Source organism: Pyrgilauda ruficollis, unplaced genomic scaffold (genome assembly GCF_017590135.1).
Source record: "Pyrgilauda ruficollis isolate IOZ18807 unplaced genomic scaffold, ASM1759013v1 scaffold15, whole genome shotgun sequence".
NCBI lineage: Eukaryota > Metazoa > Chordata > Aves > Passeriformes > Passeridae > Pyrgilauda > Pyrgilauda ruficollis.
Window position 1 is genome coordinate 9,581,905 of NW_024513654.1, and position 27,691 is coordinate 9,609,595.

Sequence of the window (27,691 nt, forward strand, 5' to 3'; positions counted from 1 at the left end):
ATTTTTTAGCACTCTTTCAAGTATAGAAAGAACTTCCTTAAACAACCTGATTATGTATTTAATGTTCTCTGCTTCACTGAACGTTCACACAAATTAAATCAACTAAACCAGAAAGCAATCCAAAAAAAAGGAAAATCATAAATTTGATTTTGCTTACAAAATTCTGAGTGGATAATGAAATGCAGTAAAAACTACTCAAAGATTTTGCTTGTTTATTATTTGGTTTTATCATTTGTTTTGAGGGTTTTTTTAAATAAAATCTAGAATCAGGCTAAACACTCTCCCAGAAGTTATTTGTTTAAATTATTTTACAGTTTTCCAAGGGAGGGCTGGGTTTGGAATTTAGGGTTCAGGACCTTCAGTGGAAAATCTGCCTGAACTCCAATCTCCCACACAACACAGAAACCTGGCCTCTAAAGAGATTTAGTCTATCAGAAATCAGCTCCAGATTCAAATGCTGGGTCCTGTAATTCCAGGTGTTCTCAAAGCCACGTTAGCGTCACAAATGGAGAGGATTTTACCCTTCCCCACATCCTGTTTAAAGAGCAGATGTGGGGGCTCCCTGGACCCTGACAGACAACTCTTTGTTCCCATTTGACTGGAGGGCGTCCAAGCATTCCCGCTAAAGAAAACGGGGTTTCTCTGTCCCAGTTGTTATGAAGGAAGGAAAATTGTTAATTCCATCGGCTCTTTAGGGGGCACTTCTCTGTGAGAGTGGTCAAGGTTACCAACATCTCCACAGCTTTGACAGTTGGCTCATTTTAAGGTGCCTTTTGTTTTGTTTTTCTCTTAAGCCCAAAAATACAACTGAACAAATTTTCATGAATAACATCTCTAGGATTGAAGATCTACTGATGAAAATTAATTTGCCTTGGGCTTTATGTCTCATGCCATCTACTCATAAAGGAGTATTTGAAATCACTAATTGAATGCAATGAGATAATTTTCCTGTGCCACAAAGCCAACATTCCCATTCTTTCTTTAGCCATTTTATTGAGAAATGTATTCCCTCTGCTGGTTCTCTAACCAATCTTAATACTGGACATTAACACCTATTTTGCTTAGTACCAGATAGCATGCAGAGGATTCCCTGGGAGGTTTCCTGAAGCAAAGATTCAGAGAAAGAATTGCTAATTCTAAAATAGAAATTTTCACGCTCCAGGGAGACTAATGAGTAATACAGAAAACCTCAAGCTAACTGATTTTGGAAACTTTGCATAAAACTAAAATTCTGAGAGATTTGAACAGGAGTCTCTAAAATATTAATTTTTGGTACAATCTCACTGAGAGATATGATGAAGATAATAAAAGGAATAAAAAATGTATTTTCATGCTCCTGAAACTGAAAGGTTCATAGTGCTTCCTGCTCTTTGAGGGTAATAAGACAGGATATATTTATTGGTATAACTTATTAGATAATTTGGTAATTTATTGGAGTTCTAAAACAGCATGATTTGCTTAGTTATATGCCTATAATATATGCACTGAGTAAAAAGGCACTTTTTAAGTACACATGGAAAGAACTGTTCCAGAACTAATTATTCCTACAGAATACAATTCCATTCTGATTTGATTAAATGTACATTAACAATGGCTTTGGAGTATTTGAGATAAACAAATTTCATGTCACATCAATGAGGTATTTCATATATTATGCAAATTAGTAATTTGCAGTTTAAACTCCTTCACAGGTATGCTCCCAGTCCTGTACACAGCAGGTCACTTCCAGTACTGAAAAGTTTTGCTGCAGTTTAGCAGCTCCAGTTTTCAGTCACACAACACTGCAACAGCGGCAAGATTACGAGTTTTCTTTGCCACTCCATTTACTAGGAAGCATTTTACTCAAACCATATTGAAGACCAGAAGTAAGATCTAGCTAAAATAAAAACACACGGGTCATTGCTTTAGAAAGCAAACGCCAAGTAAAGGACAGCAAAATACCACTGAAGGAATCTGTTTCTGATACTCCACTGACTTGTATTACCTGTTTGATACACGAAGAGCCTGAAAGCTGGAGTTTGGAAAATTTTAAAAGTCACCATGACAAATTTTAACATAAAAAATACCAATGTGTTGCAGATGTTAAGCCATTTCGACTAGTCAAGCAGAATATTTTGGCTGTTTAAATCCTTCAAGATAGGTGGTTTAAACAAACAATCCCAATTCTCCAACTGCAGAGGTGGAGAGGACCTGGCTGAGACAAAGCAGCTCATTCTTACCACAGTTCATTTTTTTCTGCTATTTTTTTTTCCTTCTAAACTTTTTTTCATTTTTTGACAGTTGCAAGATGGTGAATGACACTAAAAATCGTTGACACTTTCATTCGGCAACTCCACAGATCTCTAACCAGGGGCCGCGTACAATCCACCGAAAAAACCAACAGTACAGTATTTAAGAGGTAAACACTTTTGTATCTACTCATCTAGTCCTAGGAGTCACTGGGGATTAGTCTACATTTAGAGTCCATAGGATTTGGGAGTGCTTCAGAGCAGCCTATGCTGCTACTTTTGTAATTTTTTGTAAGAACATTTCACAAATCTGTGTAGTCAGAATTACAAACTCCCAGGACAAAGAGAGACCACATTGTCTGATTCGGATATTTTAGTTAATAACTAGGACTGTTCGTAGTTAATATAGGAATATCACTTGTGGGGATGACAGCAACAGAAACCACTTATTGTAATAGTAATTAATAACATACACCAACAAATTTCTCCTGAAGGATATGACCTCTGTTGCATCGGGAACAACAGGGATATAATTAGCCTATGATTTATTCTGTAATTTCTAATTTCAATTTAACTTCTGTTTTTCACCTGACACTCAGAAATTATCTATAGTGACATAAGTAAAAAATATGATATCAAGGAAATATCTGTTCAGCTCTTATAGTTACTTTTTAAACTTACTGAATACCAACTTGCAGCACTTTTTTTTCATTCGGTACAAAAATACTCTGAGTTAGATTTTATAAAACTTGTTCTAACTATTTTAAAATAGTTCGCCCCAGTCCATGAGTTAATATTGCAAATAAATACCATTTAGACAGAAAGCAGTTAATACATTGAAGATGTTCAGAGAAGACCTTATACACGCACTACTGGACTGTGTGAACTGCCTCTGTGATAACTGTGTTTGTTCTGATTAAGAACTCATTTTGAAAGAATTTCAGTTTTCCTTTGTTCACAGCAGTATTTTCCCCTCATACAGAGATTTTTGCCCATTGACTAATAAAATCATATAGATGCAAATGTTAAATAGTAGTTTCTGCAAGGCATCACTAACACAAGGTCAAATATATATTATCTGTCACCTAAATTTTCTTTTTCAGGTATAATTTACCGCTATTGCCAATCACACAAGAATTGCTCATGTTGGTAGGCACGTCAAAAATTGGCATAAAATAACCTCCACAACTCCTGAGAAGTGTATCCTGTATTTACCATGAGGAAAATATTCCTGTAATGTATTTACCATGGTATGATTAAGTTGAAGAGACAAAGGCAACTTAGTGATTATTAATAATTACATTTTTATACAGTCTGAATACACACAAAGAACATTTGGTTTTCTGTTAACACAGAAGTTAATGAATTTTCACTTCTGCTTTCAAAGTTCTGCTTAAATTTTGCAAATGTGTCTTTAGATAGGGAACCATTCACCAGTTAAATGTCTATATTGAATAAATTGTTTCTTGTCTTTGCCCCTTTTCTTCCAGTAAAAGAAGTTGTTATAATAGGTAAGATACTGAAAACAGAGAAAAAACTACCACTTTGCCAAAACCACCTATACTTATCCATAGTGATAACAATGCACAGTCTCTTATGTGATTTTCTTCTTGCGCATTATATATAGATAAAAATAAAAAATAAATTTTCGCAGTTACAGTTTATTTACATTATTCTATGTTTTTAAATACCAACATAAATAAAGCCAATCAAAACATAAAAGTTTCTCAGAGATATAATTCTTTGTTATTAACCCACAGAGACAGAGTAGCAACTCTGCAGTTAAGCTGCTTTGCTCTTTCAGCACTGCAGGGTCCAAGAATTTGGGGCGGGGGCAGTGTCAAGCCAAAACACTAAATGGTTAAACAAAACCCATCATTTAACATAATGTGAGTGAATGGGCCCACTACCACACTCCAGCACCGACCTAACACTTTTTTATGTATTCTAACAGTCTGCACAGAATTTGATGTGCTCCTTCTAAAGCTTCCTTCAATGCATTACCTTTATGAGGGCATATATTAAATTTTTACCACTTATCTAACAAAAAAATTTTTAAAAAATGCACACAAACAACTTCTCCTTAAATAAAACATTATGTAATTGCAGTGGTCCGTTTTAAAAAGGAATTAACAGGAATGAGCTGCTTAATTTTAAAAAAATCCCAAATGCACCAGAAAAATACACTTTGAAAGATGTTTGTAAAATTTTTTATACTTCCAAATTGTTTACACTAATTCATACTTTTAACAGATCTCTGTTTAAGGAAGCATGGCTTCCTATGGCTTCCTGGTCTCACTAGCAGTATTCTCCCACAGCCCTGCAGCTCATTGAGCCTTGCTAGAGACTTTAATGAACATCCTTAAAAATAGAGAAAAGTTTGTGACTTCTCCTATCTAGGTATTTTAAATGCCAGCACTATCAAGCAGACCCAGGAAGGATAAGGGTATGTTGTCAACAAAGGAAAAAAGAGATAAGGCCTTCTGTGCCCACCCCCTTGACCTAACAAAAACCCAGAGCTTGATACTGGTCTCCAGGTCAAAAATAGACTGTCTGCATCTGAAAGCAGCAGAGAACATTTCCACAGTTACCTCATTCTTAGTTGTTTTGCAAACCACATTAGGCACTTCAGAAAAACAGCACCCATATCTGCTGTGCAATCATTTGGGACCAACTCTGAATGATATTTAATAAAAAGCATGTTTTTCAAGAGCAACAGAAGCAATTAAGAAAAATAAATCATACCCTGAAGTCCTTTCTCTTGTACATTATGCTTTAAATAGATGTCTTCACCAAGCCACCACTAACCTGTTCCACTGAAAATTAAAATCAAAACACCATAGACCACCCTCTGCCTTTTTTACTCAACACAATATCCCACACTGACGGCACAAATGCTTAACAAAAGATTGGCTAGCCACACACACAGTGAGATACAATGTGTTCTCCTTCTTATCTACCAAGGAAAAAATAGCATTAACTACCAAATGTTATTCTAAGCAATTTAAAGAAACCAATATCATCAAGTCAAATGAATACACTACCTTTTCTGATTCATTATCTTTGTTTTTGCGTTTCTCCTCTTATAAAATTTTGTCTGCTTTCCTCTGATAAAAACTCAGTAATTCCCCATGTTCTTGCTGAGCACTCATGTGAGTTCACACGGTTCAACTGCTTGTGTTGTCCAAGCCAGTATAGCTTAAATCCCAGTCAGCCAGGAAGCCAGGCAGATAAGCACTGGCCTATGGAAAATTTATCTTTTGAAGGGGAACAGGCTGCTTGAAACAGAACTTAAGGTCAGGACAATCTGTAAGTTAATGTAAACTAGAGTTTGTAGATGAAGGACCTAGTAAATGCATTGAACAAGATTATCTGCCAGGTTCCACCAGGTGCTCCCAATTACAAATTAATTCATTTTATCTAGGCAGATTTTGGATCCACACTTTCTCCACTACAGAACTTCAAAATTTAATAACAAAATTAAATAAACCAGATTCTGATATATGCAGTTTGATTAATAAGAAGATGTTGGGATGCATTTTAGCTGAGACATGCAGATTTCCTTGCAAACCGACAGAAGAAAATACATTTTCTAGTGGAAGGCTCTCTTGCATAAGAAACTTTTTTCTTCTTTTTTAAGGAAAATCTTTGCTTTTATTTATAATCATATATTCTAAAATCGTCTGTTCTATAGACTGAGTACTGAAACGTTGTTTTCCAATACTATACACAAACATAAATTTCATAATGTGTTTTAAATTCAAGATCAGAAAGCTTCAGAAAATAATTAATATTTGCCTTTCAAAATCTTCAGGTATAATGGAGTTCTAAGACATTGAATAGTTGCAAAGAGAACAAAAATTTCACTAAATCAAGGGGGGAAATCATGTGTAAATAGTAACTGAAAGCACAGGTATTATTAATTAGTATTTAACTAATCACATTTGACGAAGTATCAGTGTATAGAACAGAACACCCACTAAACCAATGAAATTAACATTATTCAATTACATTTGTTCTTGAAGGTGACTTCCTCTTATGTAAAAATTTGTATTTACAAATTTGAACTAAATTAAATTAATGAATTATATCCAAGCCTAAGCTAAAAAAGAATAGTCGTTTAATGTAAAAAAAAAAAAAAAAAAAAAAAGTTTTTCCTGTATATACTCTAAAAAATAATTCAAAATACCACTAAGGAGATTCAGACATGACTAAATAGCTTTCATTATATGAATGAAACTAAATTCTAAGCTAAACATTATATATATTTCGTTTATAAATGATAAAGAATTTGACCTGCCTGTCTCCAATCTGAGATTCTAACCCCACAGGAATTTCTTTTGCTTGAAAAATTAACTCCGGCTTTTGGAAGAGGATGTTTTCAGTGACACACAGTCTTCTTGATGGGATACAAATAAAAATGTGTTCTCCTTCTGTACTACATATATATCCAAGAATGGGAAACAATTTAAAATTTACTCATACAGTATCGGCTTCTTGAGCTAACCATTTCACCTTCTGTGCTGCAGGTACCTAGAGAACAAGCACAAAAATGGGACATTTCTGCAGTTATCTTGGAGGGAAGAAATACACTGATAGAGTAAGCAAGAACGAGATACAATATGAACATATGTGAGACATTATTTTGTTACATCTAAATAGAAAGTATTTAATTACAATAAAATTGTCTGATGTGCCACAGTATGTTACTGTTGACCGATGGATAAACTTAAGTGATTTTCCATTTTGCTTGGCCCAGCAAACACAACCATTTAAAACAGCATCACACAGCAGTTGTACATCACTCCCATAACCTAGTCAAAAGAGTCTCTGCATAGGACAGCACTTCTGGGTGGTTATTGGTTTGATGGCCTTATATTTTATCAATGGGAAATAAATAAACAATACAGTTTGATATCCTGTTCTGTAATTTCTGCAAAAAAAAGTTTTTTTCTGTAAGTAGAACAAAAGACCATGTCCTGTGACTGCTTCATATAAGCCTCCCTTTTTAAACAGAAAAAGGGCAAGGTTAATGTGCACAGCCTGATGTTTAATGACTGAAGTGATTTATGCAGGATAAATGGTTTATGGTTTGCTCTGCAGCTTTCTTATAAAAGTTACAGTTTGACATGGCAGATTTAGATAAACACAGCTCCTGAGAAACAACGACAAAATACAGTACCGCACTACTGATTAACAAAAATTGCCTGATTTGGGTTAATTAGAAATTGAGAGCTGAGGTGGGAAGAAAAATGTAGTTAAGAATGTTAAAGGAACATCTACATCATTAAAAAAAAAAATCTCAATTTTATCTGAATAACTTTTTAACCAATTTGTGCTAAAATGATCCTGTACTACTGCTGCAACTGAATAGATGCATGAAAGTATTTTAACCATATTATGCCTAAAGAATTTACTTCTAGACAGACAGCTTTTATACTGACATATAATTTTTTTCTCTTAAAATTAGAACATGATGGTAAATTCACAAAAAGCAGAAGAGAGGTAAAATCTTTTAAAAACAATGTCTTTTGATCAACTGATTTTCCTACTGGCAGTACCACTTTAAACTGCGATGGAATTTTAAAAACTGTCCTGAGATATCCAAATCAAACTCAGGGTATCTAACAAATTTCTCAAGTTTCTATGACTAATAGTGTATCACAGAGTTGATAGTTATGGGCTAAATGTGATCCTGACCTTTTGCGCTTACGGCTGCGAGCCCTGCAGTCTGTGCGCTGAGCCAACACAAAATCTATGCTTACAGCAGCGCTCTGCACACCAACAACCCTCCCAGGAAGGATCCCCACTCAGTTTATAGCCTCTTTAAAATACAGCAAAGAGTTCCCAGAATCACAGAAGGTTCGCTACTCCTCCTCAGGAAGGTAATGTCTTTTACAGTTGTTCCCCCCTTGATCAAGAAAGTAATTTTTTTCTTTTTTGAGGAGAACATGTTATGCTAGAAAGCTGCTGTTAATAGAGCATGTTCAGGCTTTAGATAAATTTCAGGCTTTAGATACATTTGCAGAACATAAAGTTTTGTCTTTCTATCAAGTCTGAAAATCTCTGGTCTCTCTCAGTCAAACAAATGTTGAATTTGTATTCCTACCATCTTAAACCAATTCAGTGGGCTGGATTTTTGTGCAAAAACTCTTCCAGGTGTCCAGTCTGCTGTGGTTCTCTATGGCATTTCTTACAAACAGGAAGAAGCAATAGATATTTCTACTTTGTGCTTTATATACAAGGTTCAGCTGTTGAGGAAGAAGCAGTCAATTATTACACCAAAAAAAAAAAAAAAACAAAAACAAACAAACAAACAAAAAAAAATACAAAAAAAAAAAAACCAAAAAAACAAACCACCACCAAAACTAAAATTAAAGAAGGCTTCATAAAGGAGAAGAAACTAGGAATATTGCAGATCTGGACATAGCAGGACATCAGGAAGACTAAAAAGATTTTGAGTGGGAAAAAACCTGATGAAAAAGCTGCTGAGGAGCAGAGGAGGAAAGCGAGAAGGGCATGAAAACAGCATCCTTTCAAGAGCTTTCTGACCTCTGTCCCCTCTCTCAACCCTTGAATCACTGGTGAGCCCATTCACCACAAACTCTTTGCAAAAAGAAGCAAAGAGGTTACATGAAACTGAGCATCACAGCTCTTCCCCTGGGCTTGGAGGAACATTTAATGAAAATTGTAAATAGGTCTCTGCTACCCTTCAGTTTCCAAAAGCCACTGTCATTAATTTTGTTTCAGAGGACAAGCTGAAGCAATCAGGATGGCAAAGCACTTCAATCACCAGCAACACTGCAGTAAGCAAAGACAACCTAAGTCAATAAACAAGCCTGGCTGAGTGACTACAAACAACAAATGCTCCTTACAGGCAGCCAAACTGAAGATCATCAGGAAACTGTAAAATGAGACACGTGCATCATGCAAACCTCTCCTCTTTCCATCCTTCCCTACAAGGCGTTGATCTGACACTGAACTGTGGAATTCCCCAGAGACTTGATAAAGGAAAAATAAAAGCAAATACCAGTTAATCAATGCCATGCGTGATAAAAACCAGATGAGGGAGTCACTGGGTAAAACAGCATCACACAACCATTAAAAAAACAACTGTGCTGGAAACTGCTCTTCTTTCTGGTGTTTCTCAGCTCCTGCTCCAACCCTCCTTGCCTGAGAGCCTACAGACAGGGTAGAAAGTGTTATGCCAGATCAGACCAACTAACCCAGTGATCTGAGCCTGCCAATGGCAACTTTTGGGCAGATGATCTATGGGTATTTAGACAACCAAAAGATACTAAACCCACCTCAGGAAATTTTCTTGTTTCCAGAAACTAGTTTAAATCATATATTTTTGTCTCTTTTGCTATTCTTCTCTCCATCCCATTTTTCTGGATTTAACCAAAGGGTAGGATAGCCTAAAGAAGTGCCTACAAAACCCACTCTACAGGATAACTGCCAACAAACTGAAACCTCCTACCCTAGCCCTAATCTCCCTTGAACACTTCTTGTATGTGGGTTCGAGTGAGAAACTCTACACAGCTGAATGTCAGGATGCACAGGGAGTTTTCCTTCCCCATGTACTCCCCTCTTCACAGCAACACTGCACCTGTCCCAGCACAGTACCCCTGGCGCCTTCAATTAATGCTGAGAAAATCCTGAGTTAAGTGCCTACTTAAATTTGATGGGTTTGCCATTCAAATGATGGTCTGTCAGCCTAATAAAAGCACCAGTTAGTAAACAACATTACTGCACGAACACTGGCAGAATTATGAGCAACTGCAAGCTGCAATTAATTTGACCTTAGCTACCATGCCCACACAACCAGCGATGCTAATGCTGTGATTTTATTTCAGATCAATGTAAACAGCAACAAATCAACATTCCTGCCATTTCTCTGAAGAGGAATCAAAACTACCCACTGCAGCTAGGGGAATTTGCAATTGAACAGATGCAAACTACTTCATAGCCCTGAGGAAAATGGAATTCATTCACCAATGTGTAGCTTGAGCTAAGCTAATCCGAGTTGCATATCCAGTTCTCGAAGAGCTCTGAGTAGCAATCAATCTTCCTGCATTCACCAAGTGATTTGTTAATCTGCAGTTTTCATAACATAATAAAGAACATATGGATTAACCAGCTATTGTTCATAACAGCCTGATGAGCTTCTTAGAGTCTCTTGGTTACTTACTGAGTATAACAGTATCCAGTGCAGTGAAACAAACTGGGCAGTATGGATTACATCATGTTCTACCATCTGGAAAGCATTACAATATAATCACTAATACTGTGAAGCCTCCTGAATCCGTTCTTCATTTATAATGCGACTGTTTGAGTTCCAGAAAGAGCATCTGAAGAGTGATTTGTAAAATATGTTACTGAAATCCTAAGTAGGATATTGTTCTTAATAAAAACCATACCTAAGTACAAACCCGATTTTCAGCTTATATCCTTAACCAATTATGCACCAATGCATATCTCCACTGATAAGTTTTCTTGTTAAATCCATTCTTGCAGTGGATTAATTAGCTCAGAGAATCCATACTGGGATACAGCTTTCCAGGACCAGCAAGGTGATTTGAACATTCCCCAGTGCCCTCTGTTAAGTGTACAGAGAGACTCTAAAGAGTGATGGCATAAGACAACAACACAGAAAGCTGGGTCACAGCTCAGGGAGTGGGTGGGACAGGCGGGCAGTGGGCAGAGCCACTGCAGTCCCAGGGGCTACAGGGTATTCCTGGTCTATCCACTACTCCTGTGCTGATGGACAGAAAAAACTGCTCACAGTCAGCTGCTGAAGAGAAATGCTGCCCTAAGAATGCACCACAGAGCAGCTCAGCAGACATTGTGTTTTGTAGAGGTGCCTTTAGCGTCACCCACTTTTCCCAGGAGTAATGTCCAGCATCCTAGCTTATTTCTGGCCCAGGATGCACGTGCTGCAGGGCTTGCTCTTACTACAAGAGAAGCCAGCCTTGCTCCTTGCCAGCAAGGGACTAGCACAGCTTCTGACATACGAAGCAAAGGCTGCACAACAGCCCTTAGATCCACTTCTGTGAAACTTGTTCCACGGCTGAAAGCCAACAGGGGTCAACAGCATGCAGCAGTTTAGTTTCACAGTGAATCCCCTTTACAAATAGCCCTGGGCTGACAAATCCCACCATGCTCCTTAAGATATTTTTTCCAGTAAGACAAAGCCAAGCCCTTAACAGGGCAACCTGCAGAGAGCTCAGTAAATGAAACCTCTGGATTGGCTTTCCCAGGCAGCCATTCCCATTTTACTTCCAAAACTTCAGTATCCCTAAGGAGATATGCAACAGAGTGATTATCCACAGTTGAAGAATATATATCTATGTCTGTGTGTGTGTATATATATAAAAAACCACACACACTCTCCATACAAAGCCACATTGATACAACAATCTCAACTCTTCCATGATCTCCACCTCTTCAAACAATCGGGTCAGGCTAACTTTGTCACAAATTTATTACAAATGTGGTAAAACCTATAGAAGGAGTACTTTCTAGAAGTAACTGTAAGTTAGGTCATGTGACAGGTCATGCAATAACCTGAAAGCTCAACTGGAGAAAAGCAAACCATTTGTTTCTAAAATTATGCCCTAGAATTATAAAGTCAGTTTCCACCATATCAATGCTTTGACTCAGGCAGCTCCAGAAATTTGGTAAGAAACCATGAGATCTTTTGGACAATGTAGTTTATCATATACATCGTTGTTCCAACATTGATTTTACACAATTGACTGGTGAAAGGAGCACAGGCCTTTTTGGATGACACAGCAGCTGTGTGGGAGACCAGGAGTATTTATACATCGGGAAAGGTTAGTAATATTAATAGCTAAAATTGTGCATAATCTCTAAAACAAGAGCTCCTTACAAAAATAAAACTGTAATAATAAGTGCACAAACATACACACCCCAAAAAACCACGCAAACATAAAAATGTTAATGTATTACACACATCTCTATTACTAACACTGATATAGATGTTTTCTATTCCACCTGCATGATATGCTACACAAGAAAGTCTGCTTACATTATCAGATCACATGACAGGAATTTTGCCATTATTTTTATTCACTTCAGTCAAAAGTGCTTTATGACCTGGCTCCTTAGTTTTATTACCCACTTAAACAAATACAATTCATGTGCCATTTTTGGAATAAAAAGGAGGATGTTTCAAATTCTTCAAATTAAGTCTACTATTACAACTACTTAAAGCCCAGATATGAAGAAAATGTTAGAATTTTTATAGTCTTGTTAAAACCAAATATTTAGCTCAGCTAATAAATCTGTTCATCTGAACTCTGCAGCATTTAAACAAATGGATAAATACTCAAGTTGCTAAAAAACAGGTAATTCTCCAGTTGTTTAACCCCATCTACTGAAAAGGACATTAGAGAATTCAAAGTGTCTGCTTTAAAATAAGATAAAGCTGGTAAGATATTTTTAAACAGGCATAGGTATTACAAAAATAGGTCTTTTTGCCACCTTGAGAAGTGCACTTTTAAGATAATCTAGAAGATTAATCAGCAATTCTTCTAGACTTGCATGCATAGAATTCTCCTTTCCTTTTCAGTACTCTTCAATCAATGTTGAAGGTAACTGCTGTCCTGATCACCAGCTCATATTGAACAGATGAGCACTAGTAAATCAAAAGCTGTCCAGATCTCCTACTGTGGATCAACATATACATAATGGCTGCTTGCCCATGACTGGAAATCCTTCTGTTAGCTTAATGCTGTCAGGTGCTTCATTTCCAGTGGCCAAAACATAATGTAACATTCCAGAGGACAAATTTTTCAGGCTTCATTTCCAGCACCGAAGTATGTGAACACCATTAAAACCCAGTGATTTTGCCAAGATGCTTTTGTCAATCATGTGTTTCACTGATTCAGTTACAAAAATAAACATATAAAACGAATCAGTTTAGAAAGCTAAACAGCAGCAGAAGGTGCAGACAAAGATGACAGAAGCAGAAGTTCTGCAGGTACTATTAGTTTGGCATTTTTAACACTGGACTACAGTCTCAGTTGGAGAAAAGACAATATTACTGTAATTAGCATTATTTTTTTAATTGTCTAGGTGAATGTCACATCTGTATTGAAGTCTGAAAATTAAATTTTACATTTCTCAAAGAATAAGCAATCTGTGTATTTCTTTACAGGATGTAATATGCTCACATAAATCTTTGTGCTGACAAATTTTCATTCTGAAGTAAAAAATGGGCAGCAGTACAGGAGAGCATGAACAGAGAGACAGCAGCCAGCCAAGGCAGGAGGATTTACAGAAGAGATGGCTTGCCAATGGTTTTCTGGAGAGGGCAGGGAGGGGGTGGAAGCTTGGAACAAATTAATGGGCAAACTGTTCCAAGCACCAAGACTGGCACAGGAAGACGTGTCCAAAAGACTGTGACTCCAGGTTTGTGTTACTTAACATCACTGTCTGGCTATCTAACTAAACTGACTCTAACCCCTGTGAATAGCAACACGTTTCTCACCCGTGACAGAAATGCGTTGTCATCCAATACCCAAACCTATGAAATCGCCGGTATTTCTGGTAAGCAGAAGATGCGTGAAAGTCCCGCAGTCAGAACAGACTGAATCCCAAAGTGGGATTTGCTGGGCAAATGTAATCACACTTACTGCCATGCCCAGGTACCAGCCACCCTAAAGACAGCTTGTAGCAGGCCATTTACTCATTCAGCTCTCAAGGGTAGGAGTGCAAATACACTCCCATATACACGCTGCAGGAGTATGTGGATGTTGAAGGTGATGCCTTTTAAAACCGATCACCTCACCCAAATTCATGCACCTGACAGAACACAAAGGATCCCGCGCAGTGGAGCCTGTTCACTGCTTAGCCAGACACAGGAAACTGCAGGGAAAACTCCTCCCAAAATCTCTGACACCACAGCTACTCCCCACTGACACAAGCAAATGAACCAGGAAAACACTGAGAAGGTTTCTTCCATTTTCCACTTTGGTTAGGATCAAGAGCAGTTACATGAGTACGCAAAGAAGCGCTGTGTTCTCTCAGGAGTGTCCTTTCCAGTGACAGGGGTCAGTTGGGAATAAGTCACACAGCCTGTGCTTCAAACAGCTGAAAGTCAACGAAGTCAAGGGACAAATGCCACAGGGAACAGAGACAGCCTTTTCCTTGGTACCTCATGAACACCGTGTTCATGGACAGGGTGTTATGGGCGCTGAGCTGGGAGCAGAGGGTTTGCAGGAGGAAGCACACCCTCTGCAGGCTGAGACTGTGCCACTGGAAAACAGCAGTGCTCTAGGCAAGCAGAGGCAGCTCAGTTTGAAAGGAAGTTGCACGGATTTTTTTCAAATTCACTGAAATGCAGGAAGAATTCAGTATATCTAAATCAGCAGAAAAACGCTACAAATCTATGGTATATAAGTAGTTCCACTGCACCTCCTGTTCTGGGATCACATCACCCCTTTCACACAAAGAAAAGACATAAAACCAAAATAAAATAGGAATAAGCTTGCACAAAGCAAAAGATGTGAAGAAATGAAATAATAAAAAGACATTCCCTTTAATTTAATATGAATACCTTTTTTTGAAATGCACTTTCTCATTATATTTTCCAGAAGAACACATGGAACAGATATACAAAAACCTTATCTATTTGCTAAATTTTAACATATCAAAATAGATTTTAAACACTTACCATGAGGTTTCCATCACTGTAAATAATAACAATACTACAAATTAAGCATAAAACTAATTAAACAAACATCAAGTAGCAAAAGTGTGTCTACAGAAAAGATTAATATAATTATAGCTCAGCAATTTGAGAAGAGAATATTTTGAATAAGTAGGTAATTAAGTTAAGAGAGGCCTAAAGAAAGATTTCACACTCACATTCATATGCTGAAGCAGTTTAAAAATAGAGAGCAAGAACTGCCTGACTTCATGTTTTAATTTTAGCTGGGTGATGAGCTGGTCCCAAAGACAGAAAGGGACAGCAGGATTTTTTTTCTCAGCAAAGTGCCCTTCGTATTTTTATGTGAAGGAAATGCAGTATGGTCTATTAATATCCTGTTGTGGCTGTACATAAGCCTAGGCACCTTTCAACCAGGAAAAAGTTCTGGTTTGCTTCTTCAAATCACTTCACTTTCAAAGATAAACACAGAAGTTAGAGAACGTCCCTACTGCTCTGGCCACTTCACAGGTAAATAACATCCACGCAGGAATAAACACTTTGTTTTCCCATCAGTCACCTGCTGCAATTACTAAAGCTGCAGTTTTACATCAGGAGGAGGGAAAAGCAAATGATTGAGTTTGCACCTTGACTTCATTCTCATTTTAATTAAGAGGGGAAAAAAATATCACCACCAACCAGAAAGGTGGGTGGGTGCAGGAGGGAAGAAATGTTGTTTGACTCAATGCTGGCATAATGCCTAGGCTCTCCCAAAGGAGCTGGGAGAAGTACACAAACTTTTCCCACATAAAGGAAGATTCTTCCTCTGGGTATGGCTCCCTCATACATTTCACCTTCCTGACACTTCTCTGATTAACTTAATCCAATCAAAAGCTCCCCCTTTTGGGTCCCTGCCCATCCAACACTGTTTCAGGCTCGCAAATTTTGACAGCGGGACAGTACTGAAATTCTTCTTGTTCAACAGCATCACATTGAAAACTTTTCTGTCCTTCAGGGAATGGCAGAAATGAAGGCTAACCAGCTTGTAGATTATTTTTCTGACATACTCTTCCCAAAGTGTCAGCTATGCAAGGTCAGATTCTCCCCCAAATGCTCCGGTGTCACAAAAGCACATTTTAAACTAAGACTAATTTTCTTGATAGATGACAATGGTTAAAACCTAGACAGGAGTCTGAGTTATACCTGCAGTGAAAACAAGCCTGCTAAAGTCTCCCATCCTTTTCCACAGTTACATTCCCTAGCGTGTATTTTAGAGCAACAATGAGAAAGATCCCCCCTCTTATACTTGGCATTTGTTTATAGATTCATCTGAGGCTCCACCTGTAAAATTTCACACGCATTAATACTGGTCATTGATTCACTCCAGCTCCTTCTGTGAACAAGCATTTGCAAACCTTATTTGCCAGGGAAGTAAAATGCAAATCAGTTGAAATTTTCATTAACAACCTGCTGGTCAGCACTTCCTAGGCGAGGATGTCCTGCCATTATAGTAATTGGTGCACTGCCCTAGTGTACTGTGTCCCCAAAACACAGAAGGACCATGCCATCCCTTTTCATGACCTGCTTCCCATTCATTCAGCTCTTGAAGAAATAAAGCAGAGCACAACACTTAGGCAGCTGAGCCTAGGAAGATGTGTGTAGTTTGTTTACATCCATATAACCAATACCTTTTGTTTTTAATCTTAACACAGTTTTGCACTTTTAATTACCACAATGTGTTTTTTTCCCACAATCCTACCTAATGCAATCCCAATTTATGTTAGAAGTTCCATACAGTTCTGAAAAACTTTTTCCATTATGCTGTTCAGATGAAGGTCACTGTCTTTTCTTCCAGCAGAAGTATGGTCTGCATTTCATTTGTACACATGAAATGAGCTCATTTACTCTTATCACTCCTAGCATTTCTAGTTTAAGTGTCAGATACCAAAACAGGCCCAGGCATCAAGAGCACTCTATCCCCATCATTGGAATGACAACTTCCACTTGACTTCTTGCATCAAATGAAGTTAAAGCACTTGAAACTAAAGACTGAAGAGATGACCAAGTCCTTTTGTTTTACTGCAGACTCCTCTATTTTAGAGATGCTCCCTTGCAAGAAGGTTGTCGGCTGATATTTTTACTTTCTCCTGCTTAAGTTCAACACAAAGTTTGTAGGAAGAGATCATCACTCACTGCATCACTATTTATAGTTAGTTACTCTATCATTATCCTAACAAGACCTTAATCAACAAAGCCCCTGATCCTCCTAAATTAAAATTATAACACGAAGGCATTTTTTGTTTGAAAGAGCTTTTAATACAAATGAGATTTCTGCTTTTCTTGCTCTAAAGTTAAAAAAATATTGAAAATTCAAAGACCAATTATTCTTCATTTCCCTTCCTAAATCATTCACAGAATGCTTCTCTTTCACCCTCCCAGGTAAACAAATCCTTCATGGATTCTAGGTATGAGATGTTGGTTTTCTGTGGCAGAAGACAGAGACATGCAATTTCTTTTTCTATCTTCTGAAAAAGGAAAAATACCTTTTGAAAGAGTTTACCATGCAGAGAAAGCTTCCTTCTACACAGCTCTCTTCAGCAAGGTAACACACCAGACTCCATCAAGGGGCAAGTACATTTTTGGCAAAGTAATTCCGATTTCAGAAGGAAACATACAAAATATTCGTTGCTTGCTCAAAGAAGCAGTCAAGTCTGAATTTGCTTCAGAGCTCACCCAGCAGGATCTAAATGCAGGGGAATGATAGGAACCTCTCTGGCTTTATTAGGCTGTCTGGCAGTACTATATAAGAAGCATTCTCCAGGACTTAGTGAAGATGCAATGCAGTCCCCTACAGCACTGGCTTTCCTGCATGTGAGGGGGATGTGTTTTCCAAGCCAGGCTTCCAGGTGATCCAGCAGCACTCCCACCATCTACGCCTGCTTCCCCCTCCGCTGCCACCCATGCAGTTCTGTTCTTAGCGTAGTGCTGACTCGTAAAAGCTGGTCACTCTGCCAGCTTCACTACAGATAAATAAGTACAATTACCTCAGGGAACTTAAATTAAGAGCGGCCTCTCTGTCTCACACAGTTATATACAACTCTGTCATGCTCAAGCTTGAAGATGCATTTTTTTCTTGCTTCCTTGATGGTTTTGTTATTTCTTAAGAAGAGGGGCTGGAGGTGGAGGACTAAAAATTACATACTTAAATCTCCTTGAATTACTAAAATGTCTAACCCCAGATCTGGGGTCCATTTGTCACAAGTCACACTCTTGGTCAGTCTGCTTTGTCCACCAGGAGCCAACTAGCAAGCCCTCCTCCCACGCTGTGCTATTTTGTGCAAACTGCTAGCTTGGAGGAAAAAAATAAATACAGAGCTGGTTTACTTACAGTGAGGTCCCCCTGGCATGCAGCTAAGAGGTGAGAAAACTAAATATAACAAACTTAAAACTACAATTATTGTAGGGGAGTTTGCCAGAGCCGCTCTGAAGCTCCTAATGGTCTGTTGGGGATTTATGGATCAGCTGTGAAAATTTATTCACAGCTAAAACTTGCCAATCAAGTCCTTGGCTTTGAACACTGCCACCAACTTCTATATAATACAGTTTGAAATTACAGAAATGTCAAAGCAAAACAGTAGGTTTTAATGCTTCAGAGAAGGGTACAAGAAAAATCTATCATACTAAACAGACCAATAAGACAAGCATGCAGAGGCTCCCTTCTGAATGTTTGTATCTTTGTATAAAAGGGTCTTACATTTTTACAGAGCAGGAGGAGATTACAAGTGCTGCCAAAATACACAGTAAGAGACAGTATGTTGTACAGAAAAGACTACAAACTGCTGTCTTGCAGTTTAAGAGCAGATTCCCTCCATAAATTTTGCCAGCAATCCAGAAAATAGTATTATATGCTGACATTTTATGTTCTTGCCATATGGATGGGGATATAAAATTTATAAAAGCTTCTCTGAAATTGTATCTGCTATTTTCATGTTGTTGCATTTTAAAAGGGTAGCAAAAATAACAAACAAAAAATCCTGAGAACTTACACAGAAAGCAAAGCAAGGAGCCAGCTTAGATGAGAGACATAAGACCATGCCTTATTTCTCCCAAATGCTCGGCACAAGTGAGAAGACAGCAGCGATGGCCCCCTGTGAGGGCAGCGCTGTGCAGAGGAGCTGATGGGCTCTTTGTAGACCCCTCTCCACCTCCAACTGTGCAAATCCCTGCAGCTGGTGAGGCTTCAACACTCCAGAGTACTGGTTTGAAAACATGTCAGACGTTTAATATGCTATTAAGCACCACAAAGGAGCATGGATCCATACTGCTCCCTGCACAGATCCATACTCTTTTAAAATGGACGTTTTAATGCTGCAACATAAGTTAACTTCCTATTATTTACTTTGGATTCTACTACATTAGGTCTCTTCTGTCAGCAATTACCCCAAAAAACAAACACTGAAGAGTCATGAAGCCTTGCAAATTTAGATGATAGGATCTGATCCTTTAAAGCCTTATACACATAAATAATCCTCATGTATATGAATAAGGCTTTAGAAGATCATAGCATACACACTATATCCAAAGAGGAATTCAAATCCTATTTACCACTGACAAGCAAACTCTTGGCCACCTAACATTATTTATGTAATTTATAACATTGTTATGCTATAAATTATGTTATATATTTATGTATATAATGTAAAGACATATTGCTTTACTCTGCACAGATCTACTTTAACCACTTACACAACGTGATGAAGTCACTTCTAGCACTTGCAAATTTCCACTCCTTTTTTTATTTGGAAGGAAATTCAATTTTTTAGTAACCTGCAATGCACAAAACCTAGGCTGAACAGTAATAATTCCAAGCCTTGTTTGGTCTGATCTACCAAAGATACATGACATGTGATTAATTTAAATGTCAAATGCCAAATTTGGAGTATTTAATTAGCACTTTTTTATTCACCAGAAGCTGGGAAAAGGAGGTACATTCAAGTGTAGAAAATGAGTTGACTTGAATTCAAGTTCCACAGAACTTTGATTATTTTATTATAACACTTTACCTATGAACCTGTTTGCCCATGCCACCCACAGAGGTACCTATATAAACATCTCAGTTACTATTCTCCTGTAGTTCTTGCAAACACAACCACCTCTAGACACAACAATGACATTTTGCTGAGTGTTAATGCATGGCAGAGTAACCTGAGGCAGACCTCCTGGTTCATCTGAGAGTCAACAGAAGATGCCAACAAAAGGGTCAGCCCTGTCTGCACCATGAGAAGGTGTTGCTACACAACACAACACAACAGTGACCTTGAATGAAGCAGTAAATAAAGAAAAGAGGCCAATATTTGGTTGTGAGTTGGCAGGACAGTGGAAAATTGTAGGTGACCTTAAAAGAATGTGCCATGAGAGGAACACAAATGGATGGTGAAGAGTACATGGATAGCAAGGGTGTGAATGTTAAGATGTGTTAATGGAAGACTTTGAAAGATAAGAGGAGCCTAGGGCTGAAAAAAATCTCATCCTAGTTCGTTAATATTTCTCTCTATGGTTTCAGGAGATGACAGTCATCTTTTCTCCAAATGCCATCCTTAGTCTGAATTGTGCCTAATCTTGGACAAAATTTTGTGTGGAGGAGCAGAGGAAACCTCTGACAATCACCAGAATAGCATCCAAACTGCAAACCATGCAAATACCCATAGCTGTGCCCAGCTCTGCAGGGACGGAGCAACCTTCTCTGTACCAGAAGTTAACCTGCTCTTACTCTATTTCCAAGAAGAACAGAAAGAAAGGTGAGAAAGACATTATTAAAATATTTCCTTAAAAATGAGGCCAAAAATAGAACATTAAAAGTTGGTCAGTGTAAGGAACTGCATGTGTCATCAACCTAATAAAACTACTTAGTGCATCTTCCCTTAGAGGGAAAACGTTAATCAGCAGAGACAGAAATAAGATTTGTTCCTACAGAAACAGACAGTATTTGTTATCTCAGTAAAGTCAATGCCAGCCATCAAGCCACTTGCTGAAGAGGTACTTAAAGTCTGTTTCCTAAAATATTAAAATATAAGTAAAAATGCACCGCAATTCCTGCACATTTGCAATTCCTAAACATTTCCCAAGCGGCCCTAACTCACACATGTCTGCACATCCAGGAAAAAAGCAAAGCCATGACACATAAAACTGTAGCTTTTGACACTACCAAATTCAAGATGTTTGACACTGCTTGAATTCTAAAACTCTGCATCCCAATCTACAGAAAATCACAAGTTTCATGGCAAGTTGAGGAAAGTTAAGACTAGATAACACCAGATGCTTTTGTTATGTCAAAAGCTGGTAAGTCAGAGAAGGGACCAGGTGATCAGAAAGCTGTCAGGGAGCTTGCTCCTAACCTGCCCAAAATGACATTTTTTCTGTTCATCCTGGCCAGCAGAAGGTATTACTCAAGGGAACACAAGTTAAAGACCTCCTTATCGGGTCCCTGCCATTTATTCAGAAGAAGCAATACTCCAGAAGTGGAATCTCTCTCCAAGGAGTGATTGTCATTAAGATTTCACATAACACAGGCTTTAGAGTTAACAGCATGCAGGAGACAGACTGCTCCTCGCAACCAGCATAGCTACAGATTCCTGTCACCCCCAGAGTCAGGCAGTGCTCATGGCATCTTTGGAGCACTCTGCAGAGGCTGGTGAGACAGCTGCACATCTTTAAACAACCGAGATGACAAAGAACAAAACTGAACTGCATCATTCATGCAACATCATTCATGCAACTCCACCCTGCTCCTTCTCGTTGCCTGTTCAGCTCATCTCCCAACACAGACATGGAGAAAACTGACAACAAATGCATCCTCCTTGCAGTTCCTCAGATGCACAAGATAATTGTACCACAAGCTGCATAGTCAATATCAGTTAAACTCCCATTTCACAAGTTTGCATACACACACCCAGAGATGCAGTTAGCCTGATACAAAGTAACTGCTTGTGCACTCGTACCTACTGATCCTTTAAGAAAACAAGCCTTTGCCCCCTTCCTGCAACAGAATACCCGATGCTTTCATTCCGCATTTCTTCTAAATAGGCAAGAGGCATTTGTAAAACAGGCTAGGCTTGAGCTGTCAGAACAGGACAGATATTAAACGTTTCTAAAGCCCAAAGGGAGACGTTTTCTGGTTTCCCCCTCTGTGTCAAGTGACAGCTCCACTGTGATGGGTCATTAGCGTGACAAAGGGAAAGCAGCTGGACATAGAGAGGGGCAGAGGCTAACAGAGCGATTACATCCTTAAATCAACTACAAAATGTTACAAAGGATGAAGAGGAGGAAAAAAGGGAGGAGTATATTCAGGGGAATAAAGTCAGTTTGATAAAGTGTCTAGCTGCAAATCACATTAAATGAATTCATTTAAATAAAAGAAAAATCAAGACAACTTACTCTTCCGAGCAGATTCTATTTGAAGGAGTATTTTAAAGTGATTGACATTATTATTTCATGCAAATAACCCATTTTTCCCCTCATAAACACATTTCTAGAGTCTCTATGAAGTAAAAATGTATCTTTGAAGATCTAGTTCCTCCCATTTTGATAGCCCCCAGAAGGGATCAGAACTGGTTACTGAGGTTTTCCCATCTCCATTTTACTTTCCACCTAATGAGATCAGGAATTTTAGCACCACAGCAATAGCAGTAGCTCAGCAGGTCACACACAACTCTTACTGTTAGGTGCACACAGCTCTGAAAGGACAAGTGGTGAATTAAGAGGAAAACTAAAGGATATTTTCCAGCCTTCCCACTGATCAGAACAGTATATTAAATTTCCATTAAAAAGCAACATCCAGGCAACTGAGTTTTACTAAAGAGGACTCCATTGTCATGTGTTGTATTCCAAAAGTCACTTAGCATATTTCTTCTTATAAATTATGCAATATTTAAGTTTTTGCTAAAGTTGGCATCACTGCTGTTATGTCTCCACTAAAATTTGACATTTCTGAGCAACTAAGAAGTGATTGATAACTGATAATAAAAGTCAGATTACTTGGAAATGTTTGCATGCAACACATTCCTTCTAAATTCTTTTGTTCTGACCCCTTTCTGCTTTTGTACCTCTGTGCTCTCTCTTCAATCTTTTTATTTTGCCTTTCTGCCAGTAAGCTGTTGGGTTTTAAATCAGAGATTAAAGAAAAAAATCAACCCAACAGAGCAAACCCAAGTCCCAAACTCCACACTTTCAGTCATTTTTGTTTAAAACAGAGAGCCTCTGTATGATTAGGTAATCTTAAACCTTTGGGTCACAGCTGATATAAAGAGGGGGTCATTGTTTTTCATCAAAAAAAGAAAATAAATTTAAAAAGAAATAAATAAAAAAGAAATTTTAATTACATGACTTGAAGATAATTACAAACACAGATGCTGATTTTGGAAAACAAATAAACTTAAAGTTGAAGCACCCTCCACTTGTCCCTGTCCCCTCCATTCACACACATTTGGTACACACATTTGGCATTTTAAGTCCTGATTCTCAGGTGAGGTGTAAGAAGAGTCTCAATAATTAGACAACAAGAAGCCAGACAATTCCAGAAAAAATGCATTTTCCCCCACTGCCTGTTTTATAATATACAGAGACAATAAATGGCAAACACAAGGAGGAGCTTAACAATGTGGGTTAACTTCCCACATTCCCTGGCGAGTCCCACACCATGCTGCTTTCACAGCTCCTGTCCCTTGTTTTGGTAAAGCTGATCAGCTAAGACAACTACAGCCCCCTCTGTTTCGTTTTCATCTCCAGTCAGGGCTGTTAGATTTCTTTCAACACAAACTCCGTGAGTTTTCAGAGCCCTATCAGGTCGAGAAGAAACTGATTTTTGGAGATGTACTTTAAAAGGCAAGTAAGTATGGAAAGCCTGTATCAGTAACAGTAAGAAGAGAAACAGTAAAACCACTGTTTCTCCTTGTTAAGTATCAGCTTAGCCTTTGCCATATATGCCAAACTATTTGCCATGACTAATGTATATAATGGGAGTACATTTCATATTTTATCTCTCCTGAGAGACTTTGAGTTGGGGAGGGGAAAAAAAAAAAGAAAGGAAAAGGAAAAAGAAAATCCCACACTACTCAAAACAAACAGATGATGCAAATAAAAACCCCACGTTTAACATAATGGGCTACAGTTTAAAAAAAAGATAAACTGGAGAAAATTTTTCTCAACAAGTTTTCTCCTTGCTGCTATAGGGAAATAAAGGACTCAAAGCACTCAGCACCAGCCTACTTCCTCCTCTCTGCCCCCAGAACTGGCACAAACTGATGACAACTTGGGCGCAGATGTTGGAAATTCCATCTTCCTTCCAGAGGAGCTTAAAATCTCCAGGGCACAACCCCTTAGGAAAAAAAAAAAATAATTTTGCCTTCCCCCCCCCATTGTTTTAAGGTGCCTTTTATTCAATTTGTAAACCAAACATATATTCCTATATCAACACAGGGAGTTTTTAACTGCTCCATCTCCACTAGACAGATGTGACCCATGACAAATAATTAGAACCAAAAGCACAAAAAGAGTTGGATTTCAATACAATGAGGTCTCCTATAATTGCAGAGTTTACTCATGACAAATGTTTTCAGCATGAATTCTCATAGAAAGCACTCTTCATGCAACATCTCTATAGTTAACCCACAGCCACCACTCAGTCCTTTTTCTCAGTTATTTCCAGCTAGTTGCTCTGTCAGACTGCAATGAATCACACACCTGGAATTATTAATAGGAGTCTCTACTCTCTCATGCTGCTTAGTCACTCCAGCCAATCTAACAGCAGGTACTAAAATTCATCACACACTGACCTGTCATGTAAAACTTACATTTTGCAATGCAACGGAAAATTATAAACAAAACTTTCAAACCATGTAAATTTTCTTGTAAGAGCAGACTTACCGAGAGAGGGGGGAAAACCCCAAGGCAACAAACAGCTCCAAACACACATTGGTCTTTGCAGAGATATCCAATACGTGTTTCACTTGCTGACACTACAGACCCTATCCTGCATTTCCACTCCTTCCACACAACAGCATCAGAAACCAGTTATGAACACTGGCCAACATCATTACAACCGTTCTTCTTGTCAGTCTTCTGCTTTATTTCATACATAAAGGTATGTTTTTGTAAGTCATCCTCTGAAGCATGTAAATTCAGGTTTCCTTTTCCGAGCAATTTCTCATTCTCAGCTCTACAGCTTGAGGGCTTTGACTGCAATAACGCTTTTAGTTTTGGAAAATAAGAAGTATTTTCCCATCAAACATCACAACAACCTGCATAGACAGAATGCTTTAACTCTGTAAATCTTATCATTGGACCTCTACTATCAACACAACTGACGTAGCCACTGAGGGGGGAAAAGTACAACATGTAGAGAGCATATTTCAATTTATATTTTATTGTAGTTGAATGCTATCAGCAGAGAATTTCAAACCTAGTTTGAATACTAGTAATACTTTTATATTAAAATTATATTATAAATGTTAAAGCAGAGGGGCATTTAAAGGATATAGTACATGCTACCTGTGTTGCATGAGTTCAGCCAATGTTACTGCTAAGATATTTCAGATCTCCACTTTCACTAAATTTTAATCCTTGTTCAAAGCTCAGCACTCACAATGAAGTTTTATCAGCTGCCCACATAGGAAGCCGTTTTTTAAAATTACGTTGCTCTTCACCTAACATCTGTAAATCTTCCTAACAAAACTACTGAAGGGGAAGAAAGAAGAAATCCAGAAAGCTTTCAAAGTTTAAATGGGATAATGAAAAATGTATATTTTATACGATATTATAATTAAAGACTTCAAACAGGGAGGTGTTTTGTTAAACACCACAGAATATTCTGATCTACTTGGCTCTGAATTAGTATTCTGCAACTGCACATTTGTTTACTGCAGCTCAGAAAGCAAAAAGATGGCAATTCTTGAAAAAAGTCAAGAAAAACAAAATGCTCAGAAAACAAGATCAGTGTTTTCTTTCCTGTAATGAAACCATTACTTCATTTTGTAGAAGAATCACTGCTTTCATTACATTGTATTTTACCAGTTGTAATACCTGTTCTAGCATGTCAGAAATAAATTTGGAAGAGCAATTCTGGATATTCCCCAATATCTCCCTTTCAATTATTCACTGTATATTCAGTTTAGACTATAAAATACCAAGTTATTATTAGAAAAACAAAGTACAATTTGCCTGCATTTCCAATTCAATGTATTTATTAACTGACAGGTAAACAGGGGCACACCAAATTACGCCACACGGTTACAAAACTGTAAGATCAAGTTGCAAGACCTTAGATGGAGACGTTCGATGTTTGCCACCCTACATCACATTAACATGACAAAGAACACTCAGAACACAGCATCTCTCTCAAATATTTCCATTAAAGGTAGGGTCAAATGGAAACCATTTCAAGTTTTCCTACCTATAATCTGCTAGGAAGCATGACTAGCAAGAATGTGATGCCCTCATACATAAAACACACCACATCAGAAATACAATTGTGAAGTATTCTCAAGAGATCTACCTATCTGACTTGCAATAAGCAGCCACATAGTCTTGGTAATTGTGAGAAAATGAGGGTCAACTTTAGAGGCTGTAGTTTAAAATTTAAGACTGATTTTGAGTAAGTGTCAATTACTCTGTGGTTGCACAATAATCCACATGTACCACAGCAACAGGCCAGTGGACTTAGGAAGAGACAATTAGTATTTCAATTTCAGTGCAAATCTCCAAGTCTGTATTTCCAATCAGAAATAAAAATGTAGGTAATAAGAACCTTGAACGTTTTCACGACTAAGTTAAAAACCATGATTTAAAAGCAAACAGACTAAAAGAAAATCAAGCATCAAATTTATGGACCACATTCCGCTGAAAGTTTGAAGGTCCAGTTATTTACATATTTATAAAAGCTGATGTGATTCCCAATTCAAAATAACGTTCATACTTTAAATTCGCAGTAACATCAACACATTGCACTTCAGTATTTCTGTACGTGTGTGTATTTTGCAGATGTGAGAGAATTGAAAGCATTTCCTCCATTAATTACATTGTTGGGTTTTGTTAAGAAGGTGATAACTGAGATGCCTAAGCCAGCGCCTTTGCTGAAGGAGTTGTTGCAGGAAAGCAGCTCCAGCCCAGCGTCAAGGCCGTGGCAGCTCCTCAGTGTTTTGTCGTACTCGCGCTTTGCTTGAGGGCCGCACACGGGCTCAGTCCACTTGGCGGTCTGGGATGTGATATCGAAAGCGGTTCTCAACCTTCACCACTACGCAGCACCCAGTGTCCTGCTCGTCAACTCAAGCAGCAAATCTTAAAGTAATAGAAGGCAATTCTAATAGCTCCATAGCCGGGTATTTGTTAACAGATTAAAAGCCCTTACCTCCTCTAATACATTATGACTGGGGAAAAAAATCAGACACAGTGCACTTAACCACCTTGAATCAGCACAGATCATCAGCTTAGGCCTTACTCATGCTTCACCTATTAGCTACAGAGCATTCGGTTTGTCTTCAAGCTTCTGATTTAGCCAGATAAGTATCACTGGCACCACTACATCCGTGTAGCAGAAGTGCTTTTTCCCCTCTTTCTGGATGGAAAACGAAACAGCAAAAACGCCACTCGCATCACTGCACTCATTAATAAGACTTCCAAACCCGCACAGGTTACTTTTTCCGTGACAGTTTTGCAGAGATGCGATCGCTTCTGGCACCCCACGAGCCCCTCGCTCCAGGCCTGCCCGGGGCACCGCAGCAGCGGAGCGGCGGCCGGG

General features: G+C 38.2%; 1 protein-coding gene across 5 annotated transcripts in view; it reads right to left on the minus strand.

The window, feature by feature from the left end:
- Window positions 1-27,691, minus strand: part of RBM20 (RNA binding motif protein 20) — a 102,676-nt gene that overhangs the window by 74,282 nt on the left and 703 nt on the right. The window contains exon 1 of one of the 5 annotated variants that reach the window (XM_041461658.1): window positions 5,273-5,384. The exons of the other annotated variants lie outside the window; for them this stretch is intronic. Within the exon in view, the coding sequence (XP_041317592.1) occupies window positions 5,273-5,286 (14 nt within the window). The 5' untranslated portion in view covers window positions 5,287-5,384. Of the gene's footprint in view, window positions 1-5,272; window positions 5,385-27,691 lie in introns of those variants that run through there. 5 annotated transcript variants of the gene reach the window in all.